This window comes from Epinephelus fuscoguttatus, linkage group LG17 (genome assembly GCF_011397635.1).
Source record: "Epinephelus fuscoguttatus linkage group LG17, E.fuscoguttatus.final_Chr_v1".
In the NCBI taxonomy this organism is placed as follows: domain Eukaryota; kingdom Metazoa; phylum Chordata; class Actinopteri; order Perciformes; family Serranidae; genus Epinephelus; species Epinephelus fuscoguttatus.
Genome location: NC_064768.1, coordinates 41,140,282 through 41,162,877, shown reverse-complemented (window position 1 = coordinate 41,162,877; position 22,596 = coordinate 41,140,282). Strand labels below are relative to the sequence as shown.

At 42.3% G+C, this 22,596-nt stretch overlaps 1 protein-coding gene across 2 annotated transcripts; it reads right to left on the bottom strand.

The window, feature by feature from the left end:
- Positions 1 to 2,650: 2,650 nt before the first annotated feature.
- On the bottom strand, positions 2,651 to 14,235 carry lg17h6orf136 (linkage group 17 C6orf136 homolog). Of its 2 annotated transcripts, none has more exons than XM_049602080.1 (7): positions 14,163 to 14,235; positions 10,810 to 11,034; positions 9,983 to 10,663; positions 9,219 to 9,307; positions 8,865 to 9,065; positions 8,637 to 8,706; positions 2,651 to 7,377 (listed from the first exon to the last, which is right to left on the bottom strand). In XM_049602080.1, the coding sequence occupies exons 2-7, from the start codon at positions 10,906 to 10,908 to the stop codon at positions 7,234 to 7,236; spliced, it is 1,284 nt and encodes a 427-aa protein (XP_049458037.1). In that variant the 5' UTR covers positions 10,909 to 11,034; positions 14,163 to 14,235; the 3' UTR covers positions 2,651 to 7,233. The 2 variants fall into 2 exon arrangements, with proteins under 2 accessions (XP_049458037.1, XP_049458036.1); XM_049602079.1 differs by having other exon boundaries at positions 14,037 to 14,228.
- Positions 14,236 to 22,596: the final 8,361 nt, after the last annotated feature.

Here is a 22,596-nt window from a genome sequence, read left to right as displayed (position 1 = left end):
ATGAAAAAAAGTCATAGTATAGCATGTCATCCAAAATCATGAAAAAAAAGTCACAGTATAGCATGTTGTCCAAAATCATGAAAAAAAGTCATAGTATAGCATGTCGTCCAAAATCATGAAAAAAAAGTCATAGTATAGCATGTTGTCCAAAATCATGAAAAAAAGTCATAGTATAGCATGTCGTCCAAAATCACGAAAAAAAGTCATAGTATAGCATGTTGTCCAAAATCATGAAAAAAAGTCATAGTATAGCATGTCGTCCAAAATCATGAAAAAAAAGTCATAGCATAGCATGTGGTCCAAAATCATGAAAAAAAGTCATAGTATAGCATGTCGTCCAAAATCATGAAAAAAAGTCATAGTATAGCATGTGGTCCAAAATCATGAAAAAAAGTCATAGTATAGCATGTCGTCCAAAATCATGAAAAAAGTCATAGTATAGCATGTCGTCCAAAATCACGAAAAAAAGTCATAGTATAGCATGTCGTCCAAAATCATGAAAAAAGTCATAGTATAGCATGTCGTCCAAAATCATGAAAAAAAGTCATAGTATAGCATGTGGTCCAAAATCATGAAAAAAAGTCATAGTATAGCATGTCGTCCAAAATCATGAAAAAAAGTCATAGTATAGCATGTGGTCCAAAATCATGAAAAAAAGTCATAGTATAGTATGTCGTCAAAAATCATGAAAAAAAGTCATAGTATAGCATGTCGTCCAAAATCATGAAAAAAAGTCATAGTATAGTATGTCGTCAAAAATCATGACAAAAAAGTCATAGTATAGCATGTCGTCCAAAATCATGAAAAAAAGTCATAGTATAGTATGTCGTCAAAAATCATGACAAAAAAGTCATAGTATAGCATGTCGTCCAAAATCATGAAAAAAAGTCATAGTATAGCATGTCGTCCAAAATCATGAAAAAAAGTCATAGTATAGTATGTCGTCCAAAATCATGAAAAAAGTCATAGTATAGCATGTCGTCCAAAATCATGAAAAAAAGTCATAGTATAGCATGTCGTCCAAAATCATGAAAAAAGTCATAGTATAGCATGTCGTCAAAATTAATGAAAAAAAGTCATAGTATAGCATGTCGTCCAAAATCATGAAAAAAGTCATAGTATAGCATGTCGTCAAAATTAATGAAAAAAAGTCATAGTATAGCATGTCGTCCAAAATCATGAAAAAAAGTCATAGTATAGCATGTCGTCCAAAATCATGAAAAAAAAGTCATAGTATAGTATGTCGTCCAAAATCATGAAAAAAAGTCATAGTATGTCGTCAAAAATCATGACAAAAAAGTCATAGTATAGCATGTCGTCCAAAATCACGAAAAAAAAGTCATAATATAGCATGTCGTCCAAAATCATGAAAAAAAGTCATAGTATAGCATGTCGTCCAAAATCATGAAAAAACGTCATAGTATAGTATGTCGTCCGAAATCATGAAAAAAAACGTCATAGTATAGCATGTTGTCCAAAATCATGAAAAAAAAGTCATAGTATGTCGTCCAAAATCACGAAAAAAAAAAAGTCATAGTATGTCGTCCAAAATCACGAAAAAAAGTCACAGTATAGCATGTCGTCCAAAATCATGAAAAAGAGTCATAGTATCGCATGTCGTCAAAATTCATGACAAAGTAGTTATAGTACAGCATGTCGTCCAAAATCACGAAAAAAAAAGTCATAGTATAGTATGTCATCCAAAATCACGAAAAAATTGTTATAGTATAGCATGTCGTCCAAAATCATGAAAAAAAGTCATAGTATAGCATGTCGTCCAAAACCATGAAAAAAAGTCATAGTATAGCATGTCGTCAAAAATCATGACAAAAAAGTCATAGTATAGCATGTGGTAAAAAATCACGAAAAAAAGTCATAGTATGTCGTCCAAAATCACGAAAAAAAAAGTCATAGTATGTCGTCCAAAATCACGAAAAAAGTCATAGTATAGCATGTCGTCCAAAATCACGGAAAAAAAAAGTCATAGTATGTCGTCCAAAATCACGAAAAAAAAAAGTCATAGTATGTTGTCCAAAATCACGAAAAAAAAGTCATAGTATAGTACGTCATCCAAAATCACGAAAAAAAAGTCATAGTATGTCGTCCAAAATCACGAAAAAAAAAGTCATAGTATAGCATGTCGTCCAAAACCATGAAAAAAAGTCATAGTATAGCATGTCGTCAAAAATCATGACAAAAAAGTCATAGTATAGCATGTGGTAAAAAATCACGAAAAAAAGTCATAGTATGTCGTCCAAAATCACGAAAAAAAGTCATAGTATAGTATGTCGTCCAAAATCACGAAAAAAAAGTCATAGTATAGTATGTCGTCCAAAATCACGGAAAAAAAAAGTCATAGTATAGTATGTCGTCCAAAATCACGAAAAAAAAAGTCATAGTATGTCGTCCAAAATCACGAAAAAAAAAAGTCATAGTATGTTGTCCAAAATCACGAAAAAAAAGTCATAGTATGTCGTCCAAAATCACGAAAAAAAAAGTCATAGTATAGCATGTCGTCCAAAATCACGATAAAAAAAAAAAGTCATAGTATAGCATGTGGTTGTTGCGGTATCTTCCTCCGGTGTAAAGAAGACACTCAGACTGACGTCATGGTCAACATCCAAACACAATAAACAACACACACACTTCATTGTTACTCATAAGTTTATTTTATTCACACAGCAGGATTCACACAGGAGTTACTGCAGCAGTACATGTGGAAAAGAAGCAACACAGAACCAGACATGTTTTACTCTACAGATATGAGTCATGAACACACAGCAGAGAGTCTCCACCTGATGAACCAGAGACTCAACAACATGCTTTTATTGCTCAGGTTCCAGAAGCGCTAAATATCGTCAAGCTGTGTGAAACAAAGTCAAGTCACATCGAATGCCTGAGCGCCCACTCTGAGCATGTACAGCTACATGTTCACGTACAACCGCACTAATTCAAACAGAAACTGCTCCTGTACGGAGACGTTCCTCTGTGTTTAGCATCAATGACAGACAGACGTGTTTCTCTAATGGTCACATGTAGGTCGTCTCTAAGGGACAGAGGGGGGCGTTCAACACACTGCATCATCTATAACCATGTGTTCATACGGAGCAGCTGAGCACGTCTCTGTTCAGTCATGTGTCACAGGGCTGAGTGTGTCATCTGGAACGTTTGTCTTGGCAACACGACAATGCGTTAGCTTTTTGTTTTTAGCATTTCACAAAGCAGGTCTGAGCGACTGTTCTGATTGGCTGTGAGACTGGAGGAGGGCTGACGGGTGAATTTCTAATCTAGTGTCGACAGAGATACAAGAACAAAATCTACAAGGCTTGAATATAGACGTTTATTGATTTATGAATGGCACAAAACTCCGATGAATCACAATAACACATTTCTTTTCCGGAACCATCGTCATCATCGTCATCATCATCATCATCATCATCATCCTCACGCTGATTCTGGATCATTTATGTGGACATCAACAAGTTATCCAGGGTCAACGTGACGATGATGATGGTCATGGATCAACGTAAGCAGCTCTGTCCACAGTCCACATGGTGATGATGTTCTTGGATCAATCTAAACAAATTATGCAGGATAAAGACGATGATGATGATGATGATGATGGTGGTCCTGGATCAACTCGGAAAAAACCCTTTTGAATCAGCTAGTAAAAAGGAGGGAACCTGTGTCTTCCGCAGATCTTTGCAACTGCAAAATGACATCATCATTACTCTTAATGTTTGTGAACAATATTTTAGCCTATTGGCAAGTTTACTCGTTAGCATAGCATACCTAGTTAGCAGGCTAAGTCACTAACCCTGCAGCAGCTCATCAGGTTTTTGTTCAGTGTTACTGAGGATTTTGTTCGATTCGGAAAACGATCTTAGCTCTGAAGAGGCACAGGAGCAGCACACTGATGATGTCAGAGGGCTGTGATTGGTTGATCACAATGTTGGCCCTGGAACAAATCTGGGATGTTGATGCAGGCGCGTGTCCTACTTGGCAACATCACATCGTGCATGGGATATCGGCAGAAATCCAACATCGTGCGTCCCTGATTTGTTTATAATGTTCATTCATTCTTTGTGCAAGCTAAGAAAAAACATGTTGGCTGATCCTCACAGTTCATTTTAAAGCTAATATCAGGCGTGACCGATGACGTGCTGATATCATCATGCATCCCTACACTCTTCTACATTCTGACATGATAACAACATGTCAGGGCACGTTAGCTGCAACATGCTCAGCTGCATGTAAACAGGAGAATCAGTGGAATATTCACTTCCATCAGTCATGTAAACAGCTCTGCAGGAATATTGTGTTTTTGGAGTGAGGGCGAAAAACAGAATCATTTGTGAATGTCAGTGTAGTCGGTTTATTTCACTTCATTCATAGTATGTCGTCAGATGGACATGAGGCTGAGAGACGGACTGATACATTGTTGGTTTCAGCCTGTACGTGGGATTTGTTTAAGCGCAGAATAAAATTTGCCTCATCCTCTTTAGCTCTACGTCGTTCTGATAAGGCTGCTTTCACACCTGCCGTCACACACGTCACCTGTGAGAGCAGCAGGTTCACACAAACACGCCTTCAAAATAACTTCTATAATCTACGTCCACAACATCTCTCCACCACAGTCGTCCCATAACTCAAACATGTTCAAAAGAGTTTCACCAGGAAGAATAAACGATTCTGTCACAAGCTTCAGTCTATGTACAGCCGATGTTCAAGTCACGGTGTGTGCTGAGAGGCCTCGTCACATCGGTCTGCGGCTATCCTTCTTAAATGTGAGTGTATTTTGTGTGCGCTACATGGAGGGAGGCGGACAGACAGGATCCACTGCTGCACTTCTAATAACTGGAAACCTCACTGTGGCAAGTTTCATTCTCACGCTGCTTTACGACATGCGAGTTAGCTTTGATGAAAACAGTTGTTTCCTCTTTGAGCTGCTGCTCCCTGGGCCCTGCTCAGGTCTGCAATCACTGATCCACACCAAGCCGCTGTCAAACTGATGTGGAGTATTCAAAAAAAAAAAACAACAATATGAGATCTTGGAAGATGCACTTATTAGATGACTGATGTCAATCTCATGTCTGTGTGTTCACCACTGAGCTGGAGTTAGTTAGCCTAGCTTAGCATGAGGACTGAGAGCAGGAGAGAGCAGCTAGCTGAGCCCCGTCACATCGAGCACTCACCAATGAACATGCTGTACTTCCTAAGTTTTTACAATTTGCAGTTTCAGGAGGAGTTAAGGGCTCAAACTATTTCTTGACCAACGGCAGCTGGGTGCAGCTTGTCGTCATAGTGACGCTGCCAGGTACAAGACCATCAGAGATCAAAATCAAAACCTTTGTTCACCAAGGTACAAACACAGGAGTGCTGGGTGAGAGCATCAACTATCGTTTGTCATGAAACAGCTCCAGCGTGTAACTTTCCCTAACACCACAAAGTTTCTGTTTTTATAGTTCTGTTTGTGTAAACAAGACACGGCAGTTTTAATCGTGAGCTCAGGTTAGAGTGTTGGTTTGCCTATTCAGTTGCCAGCTCAGCTAAACTGGCAGCTCATTTGGTTGGTCAGCAAGTTGCCTTGAATGTTTCTCTGTGTATTCACTAGAATAGCTAACGCAGGGGTCTCTGGTTGATGTTGAACTGAAGTTTACTGGGAGAGGAGCCTGCTTCTTTCCTGGAGCCAAACTTGACAATGGAGAAGATGAGTCCAAAGCTGTGACTGTAAAGCCCCGTTTTCACCAAGAACTGCAGTTCAGTTCAGTTCAGTTCAGTGCACTTTTTTTTCCATCTCCACAGTGAAAGTTGTGGATGGTCCCAACAGCAGCGTTCCTTAGCGTCCCCATGTTTGGTCCCCCCTCTGTTGGGGTACCTAGCACACAGATCTGGTACTAAAAGGTGGAGCTAGAAACCCTGCAGTCTGATTGGTCAGTAGAGGACGCTCACTCTGGTTTTATGTAACCTCTGTTCATACATCAGTAAACTACAACTATAAAATGAAAGAGAAAAAAATAACTTCATTCACTGGGCCGACTGCCGGCAACTTTTAAGGTGGAACGTTAACTTGTAATGTTACTCAATGCATGAGTTGATGACGTGAATCCATCAGCACACCTTAAATTTCACTGTGACAACTTTGACCATCACTTTAGTTTTTATATGACACACACTTTTAGTAATGACTTTAAAAATATAGATTCATTTGGAGCGGATTATGTGAAGGTCATATATTCTAATCCTCACTTCCTGTGGGCTACAGCAACACTAAACCCCTGAGCTTGCCTGAGAAGGACTAAATGCACAAAGCTGCTGTTTTGAAATATCCCATGGAGAGAGACTCTCACTGCAGCCTGTTCTATTTTGTTGTGAAAATGTGGGCGTGCAGCCTCGTTCTGTGGACGATAAACCAGGTGCAGACTTCCATCTGTGTCACCGCTGATGAGGAAATACAGCGAGTGCTGGACGGAGCAGTGAGTGACAACAACCCCGCCCACATTTAAGAGGACTGTCTGAACACACCGAGGGTCTAGGTACCATGTCTGAAGGCTTACTGCTGGTTCCAAAGGGACTGGACTGAAAGGGTTTGGTGGAGACGGGGCTTCAGACCCAGGCTGAAAATTACCAGAATTTTCTTTAAACCTACAGACATGAGATTCAAATCCAGGACTCTTGGCTCGAGAACACATCTAAAGGTTACCCATCTGCACTGCTGCACATAGCCCTCCACAGACCAGCATCTCTGAGACTTCTGTCATCATGAGAGATGTTAAACTGTTCAGAAACATCCGCAATGTCGAGTTTATTAAAGGTGTGTGCAGGTTAAGAATAAAGGAGTTGTATCTGACCAAAAAAACCTTGGGGTTTTAAGAAGGGTTGGTTTTAGTGTAGTCGGTAATGTTTGAAGATTTGAGTCTGTTACAACAACAGCTGGCGGCTGACTGGCAGAGGTGACCGTCATGTGACTCCTGAACCTGCTAACCCAGTTCAGTAACCACCTCCATTATTTCACATCACAGCTACAGTGAAATGAGAGAAAGGAAAAGCAGTGTAAAGTCTTGACTTTGTGTTTAATTCAGGGGCAACATGGTGAGACTTTAGGACAGAGGGTCTGACCCTCCTCTTTAATGTGCTCCTATGTTGAGAATGAATGAAACTTTTCAGAGTCACATGGACCTTAGACACATTGTTGATTCCACTGGCCATTGTTCCTCTAGCGTCACACCAGGCTCAGTCTCTGCTCTGTCGCCGCGAGGACAGGAGGAGGGGCAGCAGGTTGAGAGCCGGTCGGTGCTCCTGCACCCCGAGCGCCACCAGAGCGCCCGCCAGGAGAGAAGTCACTCTGGGCAGGACAGGGGGCTGAACCGGCATCACCTGCAACACAGAGACGATCAAACAGGAAGCTCAGCATGATGAACAAACAGCTGATCATCTGGTTGAGATTTAACTGAAACACATTAATGACTTCATCTATATAAGGGTTCTTCCTGTGAAAATGTGCGATATTTATAGGGATGGGTGCAGAGACCTGGTGTTAAACGGGCCATTAAGGATGATGGTAAGCTCAGACCTTAACTGTTCTGCTATCAGTGTTGGAGAAATTCAGAAGATATATTTCTTGTTCTTTGGGGTTACATAACGTTATCTTGTAGGCTTGTGCCGGTCTGAAAATTTTCCAGCTGGTTTGATTTAAAGCCAAATATCTAATTGAACCAATATATCGAATGATATACCTAATTTTAGCACTGCGGGTCACATTTGAACTATTTCTCCCAATAAAAGCCCATTATAGGTGTAATGCGCGTCAAATCCACTAGGTGGCGGTAATGCTGTATTAACCGTCAATACACACAAGGTTACACAAGAAGAAGAAGAAGAAGAAGAAGAAGAAGCAGGAGGTTAGGGCAAAGACAGTGGATAAACCAGTAATAATAGTACAGTATATACTGTATAGTACAGCAGTGATCCAGTATCTTTGGTTAGGGCAACAAACTGAATCACTGCTGACTCCCTCGCACTCTTCCCCGCCCCCAATGAAATTTGATTTCTCGCAGCAGCAGCAGCAGCAGCAGCAGACAGCTGAGCGGAGCTGCAGAGTCGCTCTGCAGCCTCTGAGACAAACTAAACAAAACACTTGTAGGCTCCTCCACTTCATCTATTAACAAACACAAACCTTATTAAGTTGTCATAATGCATGTTACAATGCAAGATAAGCTGAATATAGTCCCTTGACACGCCGCTGATGGGAAAAGCTTCTTTTTTTTTTTTTCTCCCCCCGCCCCCCCGGTTTATCCGTTTGACGAGAACTAAACCGGGTGGAGCTCGTAAACCAGACCGAACCGGTTAAACTGGAAATCAGCACAAGCCTATTATCTTGTACAGATTAAGACATTCATGACTAATGCATTTTTGCTACAGAGGAGAGCTCTCTTGTTTTTAACGTCTTGCGGACATCGACTTCAGAACGAGTGTAAATTCACAAAACAAATTAAAAATTTCTGTGTGAACATTAAATATCTTTGAACAGTATTGCATTCTGATTTTATTTATGTTTCACACTACATACAAACTCTGCTGACGTTAGGTTTGTATGTCAGCAGGTACCTGAAGGTATCAAACAGTTCTCTGCTCACCTTCTCAACTTTATGACAGTGAATGAGTCCGTCCTGCCCGATGTAAAAGGTAGAGAATGCATCATATGACCTGGAACATGAAGTTACATTATCAACCACTGTGTGCGTATTTCATAAAGGACAGGCTTTGACTTTAACATCCTCTCATCAGACTGAACTAGTAACATCTGTGTAACATCTGTGTAACAGCTCCACCTGCTGTCTGGACCTGGATGTGCAGTGTGTTACCTGTACAGCTGAGATTTGTCTTTGCGATAGAAGCGTAGCAGCAGAGAGTAGAAGGGAAGGCCCCTGATCCTCCAGCGAGCCTTGATGGTCCCGTCCTCCATGTGCTTGGTGAGCTTCAGCACCTCCAGCTGAGCCCGGGCGTAGTAACATAGACACAGGAGGCGCCACAGGGAGAGGGTCAGCTGGTACACCGTGCGGCCTCTACGATCACACACACACACACACACACACACACACACACACACACACACACACACACACACACAGGGAAGGTCAGGTCACACAGGAAGTGAAAACTTAAACACTGTGTTTAATCAGAGCATCAGAGTGTCTGCGATGAATCAGCAGCTTCACCTGGTCTTTGTGTTTAAGAGGCCGTTGATGAATTCCATATCCAAAGAGTACATGCTGTAGTCGTGGTTCTTCATGAAGAAACTTGGAAGCTGCAGAACAACAAAGAGATAAAGTTTCACAACAAGTCACACAGTCTACAGCAGAGTCCTGCAGCGGGGCAGGTACCTGACAGGTAACAACACGAGGGCGGGCAGAGGGTGAGAACTAAAATGTATTTTTTATTCTTCAGAATAAAACAAAGTAAAAAGATGTGCAGTGACGATGCCATCTCCACTGCACTACACACAGCCCTCACACACCTGGAAAAAATCAACAGCTACGTCAGGATGCTGTTCATCGACTACAGCTCGGCATTCAACTCCATCAATCCAGATAAACTGATGAGCAAGCTGCAAACACTCGGTCAGGGAGCTCAGCTCTGTCAGTGAATTACAGACTCAGCACTTGTCAAATTCGCAAATGACACAACCATAGTTGGACTCTTCTTAAACAGTAAAGAAACAGCCGACAGGGAAGAAGTCCAGAGCCTGTGCGCCTGGCGCAGGGACATCTGTATCTACACTGGGTATAAATCACTTCCATATATATTTAGTGTCTATAATCTCCACCTGTAAGAACCCTGTGAAGTGACAGCAAAAATAATAAATACCACAGCTGTGTCGTGTGCCCTTCACTGACTTCATGTTACAGGACGTTTGGGTTTCAAGGTGATGATGTGCTGTGCAGCTTTAACTCATGTATCCAGACACTGTGAGCATTCTTACCTCTATCCTCAGTCGTTCATACATCACGGCCAGTTTCTCCTCTCCTTCACTGTCTCCGTCAGCGTGCTCTCCCTCTGCTCTCTCTATATGGCTACACAGAGAGGTGGAGGGCGGCGGCGGCAGCTCCACAGGCTTACTGTCAAGTCCAAAATCCTGCCCAGACTCAGGCCTGCTGCCGGGCAGCGGCTCCGTGCCTGGGCAATGAAAACAATAGAACTGAGAGCCATACATGAACGGCGCCGGACACCTCTCAGCTTCAAACAGGCTCCTGAAGCAGCCGTGTTCTCTCTTTACAGCATCAACGCTGTTTCTCTTGAAGCTGTCGACGCTGATGTCATCCTCTCTGCTGCCGTCCACCGTGGTCAGCGGGAAGGAGAACTCGGAGGACTTGTGAGCCCCCGGAGCGAGGAGCTCTCCTACTTTACTGCGACTAAACAGAGGGATCTCCAGCAGGGTGTGGAGGGCGTCTGAGTCACCCTGTCGCACCAGCACGCACACGCTCAGAGACTCCTCCCAGTCTTCCTCATAGTACGCTCCAGTCTGAGGCTGGCTGGCATGGTGGAACGGGTGGGACAGCGCCGGCTGCTTAATGTTCTGATACCTCAGGCTGTTGGGGGGCACCAGAGCCCATGATGCACTGCTCAGGGGGCGCGTCTGACGGAGCCACTGACAGTCGGTTGCCTGAATGAGCAACAAGGACATGGTTAGAGAACAGCACGAGCTCTGACGTTATTGATCGCTATTAGGTCGTGAGATTCAGAGACAAATGACCCGCTGCAGGTCCAGGACATGGTGAGGCCATCTTAGCACAAAGACTGAGCGCATACCTGACTGAGACTCCAGCCCTGTCTTCTGATGGCTTGCCTTCTGCCATGGCTGCGGACACAACCCACCCAGAAGGCCACGCCCCCTCTGCTCACAGCCATTCACCACAGGGGCAGGGGCAACCCCAGTCACCAGCTCAGCCCCACAGCACGCACGACACGGCAAAGACACGCAGACTGTGACTCTGGACGACTCCCAGCTACAGCAGCAGGCTCTCTACCTCCAACCTGAGAGCACAGAGGAGAGACGGCAGAGCTCGTCACAGTTGGTTGCAAAGGGTTAACAGTGGAGCTGTCCAAACAGAAATTATATTGATATCTGCTGGAAATATTCACCAGCAAAAATGCCAAATAGTTACTGGTCCTGACGTCTCAAATGAGAGGATTTATTTACCGGGAGATCAGTGAGACCAGAGCTGCAACAATTAGCTAATTAATCAATGATCAATCACTCTGGAGCCTGGAGGATTGTGACGGGCTTTTCTTTTATTATTTCTGACCTTGTATAAACTCAGATCAGCCTTCCTGGATCGTGTTTCATTAAGTGAGGACACACGCCCTCACGGCTGCTCTGCAGAGCTGAGGGAGCTGCAGCGATGGTGATGACTCTCTGAGGGTTTGTCTCTATGAAACACCTTTCACATTATACAGTGAAGTGATGAAACAATCATCTGCAGCTTTGAAGAGAAAGAATTAAGCAGATACTAAATGTTGTGGACAGGGATGCGTGATAATACTGACACGTCATCAGTCTCAGCCGAAACTATTTTTCTTATTTTGCACAATGAATTAATATTACCTACTAAGGCTGTAATATGATATGAAAAATTTATATCGTGATACTCGCTATATTTCGATGTTTTGACATACTGACGTCATGCTGTTACCCACCGCAACAACAAACATGGCTGAAAGTGAAATTATTCCCGACTCCTCTGTGGTTCCAGTAAAAAGAGGAGCAGCTTCAGTAGTGTGGAATAAACTGTGGCGTCCTGAATGTTTTCCTTCTCTTAGCGCTCAGAGGGAACTCATTCAGCGGCTCCTCTGGCAGCAGCACAGCGTCTCTCCCTCTCCTCTCTGATTCTGTCACAAACCTTTGCTGATGGAAACCTATGTGAATAAACTCCATATATGTGACTGTATCATAACAGCCTGTCACAGGTTACAGCTGATGGTTAGAGATGATTTATATATATAGATCCCTGAATCTCACTCTGAGTTACTGTTGTTGTTCACAAACTAAAGAAATGAGAGATCAGTTTAGTTTTTACTGAATATTTGAAGCAAACTGTGAAACTAGATCACTGATTCTGTTGCAATTTTAAGTTATCTTTATTTCCACCTGGACCTTTATGCTCTGCCATTTCTCCTCTAACCATCAGCTGTAACCTGTGACAGGCTGTTATGATACACTACATGGACTACATCCGACGGCCAAGTAGCACGTACGTTCTGCGCCTGCGTGAGAGAGAGCGGAGTGAGAGAGTGGTACATCCTGTCAGCCGAGGGGTTTCCTATCTGTGCAGCCGAGCACCGCAGCACCTCCACGGACTATTACATCCAGACGGTCCCGGTGTTTCCTCCGCAGGCTCCACTTCACTCAGCTGCCCGATAAACCCGCTGCTTCTTCCCACTTTAACCTGAATAACAAACCAGGGCTCGGTGCTCCGGTTGGATCCAAACGGAGAGCCGGGGCTAGCTCAGAGACTAGCGGAGGCTAACTGGCTGTGCTTCCCTCCGGTCATGCTGCGGCTAACGCTCCGCTAGCCGCTCCCAGCTAGCTCCGGTTTGTTATTCAGGTTAAAGTGGGAAGAAGCAGCGGGTCTGTGGGGCAGCTGAGTGAAGTGGAGCCTGAGGAGGAAGCACCGGTTAGCCCCGGTTTCACTACAGGCAGATTCACTCGCTACAGGGGCGAGGAAATAAAACCTGAACAGCCAATCAGAGTGATCTCTCTCACCGACAAGCTCCACCGCCGATTCAACATGCTCAATCAGCCGAAAAGCTGCCGACGCCAAAGTGCCAACGGTGCAGGACACACCGCAAAAACTAGGCCGACAGACGCTCAATGACGGCCCGACTTTGGTCGACGGCCAACTGTCGGCTTGGTGTGTCAGGGCCTGTGTCAGTAAAACATTCAGGACGCCACAGTTTATTCTACACTACTGAAGCTGCTCCTCTTTTTGGAACCACCACGGAGTCTGTGATCATTTCACTTTCAGCCATGCTAGTTGTTGCCGTGGGTAACAGCATGATGTCAAAATGTCAACAAGTCAAAATATCTTCAGTATCACGATATGAATTTCTCATATTGTATCAAAACTGTGCAGCTTTAAAGAGAACAGGTTGGTATCATATCAGCAGATACTTAACATTGTAGAATCTGTGCAGGAAAAGAAAAGTCAAACAAAACAGTTGATGGATTTTTCCTTTAACCTGAGTCTCCTCCTGAGGTCTCTGCAGACTGAGCCAAGAGCACATGACCTGCAGCACACCACGAATTAATGACCACGGACTCCATGGTGACAGCTGAGCCTGAATGAGGCAGAAGTCTAACATGACTCTGTCCTCACAACTAATAATGTCCAGAGGTGTGAAGGTCTATACATGTTTAATGTTTCCTTTGGGTTGATCACAGCTACATGAGCAAAGTAGGGTGAAGACATAACTTGGTGACACGAGAAGGACATGACGTGGTTTGTCACATTTGATAAATATAAAGCATTCATATAAGATAACCCATGTATAAGGCATAAAGCAGTAATCAAAATAACATGTGACATGGCTGCATCTTCCTTTATCATAAGACAATGCTGGTAATTTCTACACATAGCGACACTCCACATGATTCAGTGACCTATGAGTAACTATTATTGTACTGACCTGTGTAAAACATCATCATTACGTTACTGTGTGTTGATTAAATTAAAAAACACTACCGTCACGATTTATCACATTAGCATTATCATCATTTTATGTAATGCAGTCACCGCCTAAGTTATGAAACAGCTGCATTTACAGCTCCTGCTCACTGCTTATTATATGACTATGTATTTATCTTACTATAAAACCCGGGACTCGTGATATGTCCTCCTTCTGCTGCCCATACAACACTAGCTGTTAGCTAGCTGTCCAACTTGACAGCCAGTGATAGCTGCTAGCTTGTTATGCTAGCTAGCTAACGGCTAGTAGCGAGCTAGCCACCGGCTTGACAAACGTCCCTGTAATGTTACCTTTTACATATAAAACCCGGCTGCAGTCGGTGTGGACGCGGTGCCTCTCCGGGTCCGGGTGTGTGCGGTGGTCACGGGTGGGTTAAGGCTGGTAACGAGCCGGTTATCGTCACATAGCTGACTTACACAAATGTCATTCCGCCGCTGAGTGTCCTTGTCCCGGCCAACACGCCTCACGCAGCCCGGCGTGATGCTGCCTTCACTGCTGTCGGAAATACCAGTGCTGCCTCTGTGTAACGAAAATAAAGCAGAGGGTGTGGAAGTTATAGAAAGTCCACAAATGATGACGTGTACCGTTTATTTTTCAGTCACATCAAACATCTAGACGATGTGTTTAACCCCCATTTTATGACGTCAGACCAAACTTCCTGCTCTCGGTGCTTCAGTGCACTTTAGAGACCATGAGCTGCAGGGAGGACGCGTTCAAGTGCTGATAAGCTGCCAATGGAGGAGACAGAGGCCACTGATGTCAAGACAAGGAAGCTTCTCACAGTGCAGGGAGGGTTTCAGCCCAAGTCCAGCACCCTGAGACCGTACTCTGAGTCCGGCACCCTGAGACCGTACGCTGAGTCCGACACCCTGAGACCGTACGATGAGTCCGACACCCTGAGACCATACGCTGAGTCCGGCTTTGAGCCAGAAGAACTGATGGTTTAAAAAATGAATCATAAAGACATTTAATTTGATTCATCTCTCAGCCTCTGAGGCAGCTGCTAACATCTGTATTTATATCTGTAATATGAGCATCTTTGTCAACAGCTGACTGTGAGAGGAAAAGAACTCAGCTGGAATCAAACCTACAACCTCTGGATGATGATGTTGATCAGTGACTGTGTTCTATGACACTATCCTGCACATGTTACTGTATTATATTCAGAGCAGTGTCATGTGTGGCCCTCAGCAGCAGAGGGCAGCGTGTCCACTCAGGAATCAATATGCTTTTTATCGTTCACTCATTCATTTGAGTTATTTTATCACATTATTTTATAAAGTTAAAATCAAACAAAATATTGTTTGCCAGAAATAATAACAAACAGTTTTACAGTAGATCAAAGACGTGTAGGTAATGTTGGAATAAACATGATTATGTTTTAAAGAGGAGAACAAAGCTACAGATACATAAATAATTTCCAGTATTTCTAAACCTGCACGTGAGACTGAGGGTGAGATTAAAACCATGAACATTATAACTGTGTTTCAGGACAGGAAATGATTACTGGCTATTATTGGCTGGCTTCTTTTTATTTTAAATAATATTCGTAAGAATATGATGTAACCTAAAAATGTTAATAAGGTGCAGATTTTATGGTAAAAATTTTTAATGATTAATATTTTATGGATTTTATTTTTGCTTTTTGTCTACATAAACAGTCACTGCATTAATAAATCAAATAAATGTCTGTCAGGCCATTTAAAGGTAAAACAGGGACACAGTTTGTATAAATGAAACAACCTTACAGCACGTCACTGTATGAGTCAGATCATTTAAAGAATATTAATCCTGATGGTTCTCAGTATTTATGAAGTCGTCTTCACACAAACAGTGTGGACAAATAAAACAGCCTCACTATAACTCTCTGACTCCACTCCCTCCTTCTTATTTCACTCACAGGCTCTGCTGCTGAGTAGCTTTTATTTTATTAACAGTGTCTGTACTTGACTCTGAGTCGTTATATTTTGTCAACTTTCACTTTTACTCCACTACATTTCCCCGAAGCATCTTATTACAAATTAGAGAAGGAAGTGAAAACTGGATTTTGTTCTTTAAATCTTTTAAGTGTAATCTACGCTCCATTTTTTAATGTGGTGTTGATGCTGAGAAGAAATAAACTTTATAATCTCCAGAATTCTGACCACTTCCTGTTGTACTTGTACTTTTACTTTCAATACTTTAGTACATTGAGTTTTATAAAGTTACTTTTGATACCTAAGTACAGTAAACATCAGATACTTTAAGTAATATTCTAACAGGTGACTTTAAGTTTTACCAAAGTCATTTTCTGGTGCAGTATCTGTACTTTTACTCAGCCACCACTCCTGTTCTCAACAAGACGACTGGCTGCTGAAGCTGTGATGATAAACAGGAATGAATCATCATACGTCAACATCAGACGGTGACTCTTCTTCATCAACACACAGGTCATTTTAGTGGAGGACTGGACCTGACTGTGGAACCCTCCAGAAGAGCTAACTAGCACCTACAAACACACACAATACGACAATACAGAGAAGAAAAACAATGTAAAGTGCTGCAGGCCATTAAAAGCCTTTCAACATAGATAGAATACATTAAAACAGAATAAATCAACATTAAACAAAGGACAGCCCTAGCTGGAATTAAAAGCCGTTCTATGAAGGCAGGTCTGAGCTTAGATTTAAAAAGGCCGAGATCAGTAATGATGTGAATGTCAGGGTGGAGCTTGTTCCACAGTCTTGGAGCAGCAGCAGCGAACGAACCATCACCCGACTGTCTGTACCTCGACCCTGGGACGTCTAACAGAAGCTGAGCAGACGAGCGCTGACAGGTAGAGAGGAGCCAGGCCGTTAATGGCATCAAAAACAAACAACAAAAGTTTGTTTAAAAAATCATGATACATTTGTAACGATTGTTTACACACTAACGTCATAAATAATACACAGTTATTGAAACTCGACACACAAGGAGCAAAACATCAGACACACGTGAAGACACAGGTAACCAAAGTCAGGTTTGCTCAACACACAACACACGTGATAGAGGACAGCTTTACAGGTTTTCTCAATTGTTTACACGCAATTTTGAAAACAGGGCTCCTTTTTTCAAAATATTCACACAGTTATCCAAACACCACACTCAGTTTGCATAACTCCTAGATTCTTTGCAAAATGACGCACTTCGGTCAAAACATATAAACATATTTATAAAAATGCTGTTTTGTTTTCATCTCACTGACACAGTCTTCACATGATCAGACACTGTTGCAGTCAGTTACACACTACAGTGATCAATACAAAATACATTTGTAAAAACCCCTATTTTAGGAAATAGCTAGTGCTAGACTTTTTTGCCAGACGTTTTTATGTAAGGGATCATTTAGATGACAGAAAGATATTGTCAGACCCACAACATTCTTCATGATTACTTTGAGGTACACAGAGAAAGTACACAAATACAACAAACAAACACAACACTGATTGCAGACTGCTGCAGACTGAAAATATTGATTTCTTACCACACTCAGTTACAGTAACAGATCAACAATGAAAATCAGAACAAAACAGTAGTTTTTCTTACTACTGTAAAGTGTGGACAAATAAAAACTCCTCTGTTGGGTTTAGGAATGGGGAGCATGGTGGAAGGTATAAGACTGCAAATTCAGGGTGCTCATGGAACCAACTGTGGACCAGAGCAGATCGATGGAAAGAGACATTGTCCCAAACAACAATGTACTGCATGTGGTCCACTTGGTTTATGGTAAGCACCTGTGTGCTTCCACACCAGGTGGATGTGATTATCCAGTTCGTTCATTAGTGTGGTCGTTGACAAGCCGGGCCTTTGTAATGAGAAGGAGGTAACCTCACAATCCTTATCCGTGTCTAAGGTGTGACAATGCGTGTAGAGTTTTGCAAATCACTGTGTGTAATGTTTTGCAAACAGTGTGAAGCTGAGTCTGTGCTTATTGTTGTGCAACTATGGACAGGTGTTTTGCTTCTTGAGTGTAAAGAGCTTTCATTTTAGTGCGTAAACAACTGTAAAAAATAATGTAGGCTACAGTCTACATCTTTTGAAGTCGTTCTAACTCTGATGTTATTGAGTCCTGTGAGTCTTTATAATCTGACAAACTAAATTAATTTAATATAACCAACATGATTAGCTTTGGCATTAAAAGCTTAATTAACCAAATTAATATTTATCCAAAAGCTGTGTTGATATTTAGAGATGAAATTATTTTATTTAATATTCTAACGTATTATTTTTAATTCAGTCCTGTTTAGAAAATTCAAAAATGTTTTTGATTTTTGACAAACTTCTTTAAATAATTTGTCAGCTGACTGAAACTTGTTACTGAAACTGAATTTTTTTTTTAATCTATTTTCAGCATTATTCACGAAACACATGAAACATTTTTTAGAGTGTTATCTTCAGTTCAGTATTGAGAATAAACAGATTTTGTTTTACATCACGCCACAAAAAAGTGCCAAAGACATACAGTCACAGTGTTTTTATATTCAGCATGTGTGGTTAGAGAAGTAGAAATGTTTGAATGTTTTAGATGTAGCACGGCCGTGTGCAGCTGGAGGTGGAAGGATGTAATTATCTGGTGTTTGAAAAGTTTGGAAGCAAAAGTTTAATTTTTAGAAGAGTTGATAAAGTTTTGAATGTAGTGCTCACTTATTTATGTGTCTCTGGTATCTGTGTGTGTGTGTGTGTGTGTGTGTGTGTGTGTGTGTGCAGTTTTAACAAACAGGGCTTCAGTTTCAGGATCTGTGTTTTCACAGTAGTGAAAAACTGTAATTCTTAGTAATTGCAGAAAGTTAGCAGCTGAGTGGACGAACATGAATTGACCCAAATTAATTTATTTTATAAAAGTTCTTCCACCGTCCTCACTCTTCTCATATTCTCTCACACAGCAGGCTGCATTTAAAATATAGTTGGAAATATCTGCACCACAACAAAGCTCCGTCAGCTCTTTATAACTTCTTCATTTGGAAATTAAACTCATTAAAGAAATTTACAGCCGTAAAACAGCCGGCTGCAGTGCCACGTTAACAACAACACAAGAGCCAGCGCTCTATAATAAACTTTATAAACCAACACAGGCTGAAACTCATTCCAATAACAATATCCACAAAACTTCAATAACAGAAGCTCGATATGTCACAAAGAAGAAATCACATTATTTTATTAATATTCCTGTTGTTATATTAAACTGAGCAGCTCATCACACTGTGTCAACCCCCAAACGTTTAGTGTAAAGTCTCCACAAACACTTTATGTTCCAGATCACCACACTCTATGAAATGATCTTATTTTGGAGACAGCTTGCACTCAAAACCTTTAGTTTAGTTCAGCACAGTAACATTAAAGTGTTGAGAACAGCAGAGACAAAAGAAATGTGTCACATGACCCTCGTCTGACAGGAAGCTGATGTCAGTTTATAACACAACTGTTTTTGTTGTTTGAGTGTTTAACTCTGTGTCACATGAACAGGAAAACACTGAGGACACATTTCACATTTCTCAAACTTCACTGAAATATAAAAACATATGTGAAGTGAACAACGACAGTGTTGTTAATTTTCCTTAAACTAATTTGGCTGAATCAGTGTTATGAATTATTCAACACACATCTCACTGTATAATGACGAAAACCCCCTGTGTGTGTGTGTGAGTGTGTGTGTGTGTGTGTGTGTGTTCCACGTTTTTCTCCTCACTGACTTGGTCAATCCATGTGAAATTTGGCACAGTGGTAGAGGGTCATGGGAGGATGCCAATGAAGCAATATTACATCAATTGGCCAAAGGGGGGCGCTATAGCAACCCATTGAAATGTCAAACTTTGAATGGGCATATCTCATGCCCCGTATGTGGTAGAGACATGAAACTTTGCACAGAGATGCCTCTCCTCATGAGGAACACATTTGCCTCAAGAACCCATAACTTCCGCTTATATAGATTTTCCGCCATTTTGAATTGTTTGAAAAACACTTCAAATGGATCTCTTCCTAGGAAGTTTGAGCGATCTGCATGAAACTGGGTGAACATAATCTAGGGAGCAATATCTAAAGTTCCCTCTTGGCAAAAGTTGGAAAACTTCCTAAAACTGAGCTTCTATAAGGCAATGAATATTGCGGAGGGCGTGGCTCATCACATAAAGGTGTAGAACATCTCAAGGGTTTCACCCATCACCACGCAACTTTGTAGGCATATGACCACACATAATCTGAGGGGACCCCTCCATTATTGAGCCCATCAAACAAAATGGGGGCGCTAGAGAGCTCATTTCTTATCTAGGCCTAACCGCCATATGGATTTTTACTAAACTTGGTAGATGTTTCCCATGTGAACTACCAGTGCGCCCCACTTTTAAGTCAATACAACATATAAACACTTTAACTATCTGCCTTTCAACGTGCTGCCTCAACTACTAATGTACAGTTTTAGCCCACTAACTATCCCACTATTGGCAATGGTACTGCTGTACTTTCAATAAAGCAATCGTACTATCAAACTCACAAACACTCTGTCTGAATACATTGCTCTTCTTAATGGGTTCAGTTGACTATTTAATCTGCAGTTTCCTATGACCTGTATCCCAAACACACACCATGTGAAACTGTACGTGGGCAGCTGTGCACTCAGTGGGTATGGACTAGTATTCAAATATATAGGCAGTGGTGCAGTGATCAGCATTGTCACCTCACAGCAAGAGGGTTCTCACCTGCTGCCCCCCCGTGTGCAGTTCTATATATATATGTATATACACACACACACACATATTTTTACCCGTCACACAGCTTGTTGAGGGTTACCTGTTTGGTAGCTGACCCGCTGCAGGACTCTGACGTGCCTGTTAACTGCCTGCATGGTGCTGTGTCAACTTTAATCTGGCTAGTCTGGAAAAAACACTGAATATTTGGAATATTTTGGGATAAAAATAAAATTGAAAAACTGCAGATAATTTTCAGCTTTGATCTAAAAATACTGGTGTGTGTTAACTTTCATGACTCCATATGGGTCGGATCACACTCTGCTGTAAAGCTGACACAACCAGGTGAAGAGATGTCGTCGTGTAGTTAAAAAAAAGTCTCAAAAACACCCCATCTAGTGTTTCAGCGCACACACACACACACACACACACACACACACACTCTAATGATTACTGTAGTATGAAGTGAACTCATCTGTGAAAAACTTCCTCCCCCGTGGGAGCTGTCAAATTAGAGGTTGGTGTTACTGGAGCCTCGAGCTGCTGACACACTGAGAGCAGAAACACATCCACCTCTGACGGCCCGGTGGAGCCGCGGCTCAGGCACGTTGAAATGAAACCATATGAGCAGCATTAATATGCACTGTGGGCTGACGCTGAAGGATTACTTTACAGAGCCACTAATTATCCTAATTTGTTAGGTAAACACAGTATTTCAGCTGCGGGAACTTAAACAGGACCTGCGGATGTGGTGCATGTGCTCGCACTGTCCCAACGAGCGTTTCCCTGGTGGAAAGATGAGTGAGGCCACCTGTGAGAGGGCGCTCACAATGGGTTCAAAAGTGACCTTTTTTTTTCATACAAACTCAGTAAGTGGCGTTTGTTTATCTCCATGGTAACAGATATAAAAGAAGGAGGGAAAACATTCAGGGCGTGATGTTATGAGACAGTCCTGACTGTATACAGCACGCAACAAAGGCAGCTGTGGTACGTACTGCAAGTTAAAAGGAAAAGTTTGCTATTTGGAAGTCGTTGAAATCCGGTGCTTGGGGAGCGACTTGCAGCATCGAAAACCAATTAAAAAAGGCGTCCTCTAACATCGGCATGATACGCAGCCGGTTGGCGTTATAGTTTAACGTGGCCCAGCAATGTCAGGGGGAAATGCAGCAAGACAGAGACGAAAGTTAAAGCGGTGGAAGTCCAAGTGGGATGGAAAGGAGGGGTGGATGTGTCCAACAAACTTTCACCCAACAGAGCTGTGTTTGCATCCCATAAGAGTCTAAAGCCAAATCTTTTTTCCTAAACCCAACCACGTGTGTTTGTTACTGAAGGAAAAAAAAACATAAATTCTCGGTGTGGTACTGACGTAGTACTTTTATTTTGAAAGAGACTGTATCAAACTGTGCATTTCCTGTGAAAACAGAAGTGTATTTTGAAAACAGACAATGCATGTAACAGGCTGAAGTTGACACGGCGTCCCAGAACGTCAACAACCAACACACCCAGGGTACCTTGGACGCCATATGTGGACGTGGAAAGTCCATGACCAAACGTGGACATGTGACGAGGTCACAGTGAGGATGAGATGATGAGATGGGTCTGGACCAAAGACTGTATATAAAGATAGACGACGTGACAGCTCCCCAAAAGTAAAGCCACAACATCTGGATCGCCCCCTGGTGGCATAAACCCATGTTAGTGAATGGGACATGAGCCCAACTAAAAACTCAAAGAACACATCAAATAAATTTTTCTCCAAAGATGACGTGACCTCCAGCATGACGTGGGTGATTTGCAGCCGAGTGTGAAGTGGTCAGGATGAGAGTCAGCACCTCCAAATCTGAGGCCATGGTTCTCTTTGTCTCCAGGCTGGGAGAGAGTTACTGCCTCAAGAGAAGGAGTTCAAGTATCTCGGAGTCTTGTTCACAGTGAGGGCAGAATGTAGCGTGAGATGGATCTGCGGTTCGGACCCTCATGGTTCAGAGGGAGCTGAGCCAGAAGGCAAAGCTTTGATTTCCTGGTCCATCTGCGTCCCAACCCTCACCTATGGTCATGAGCTCTGGGTAGTGACTGAAAGAATGAGGTCACAGATACAAGCGTCTGAAATGAGTTTCCTCTGTAGGGTGTCTGGGCTCAGCCTTTGAGATAGGGG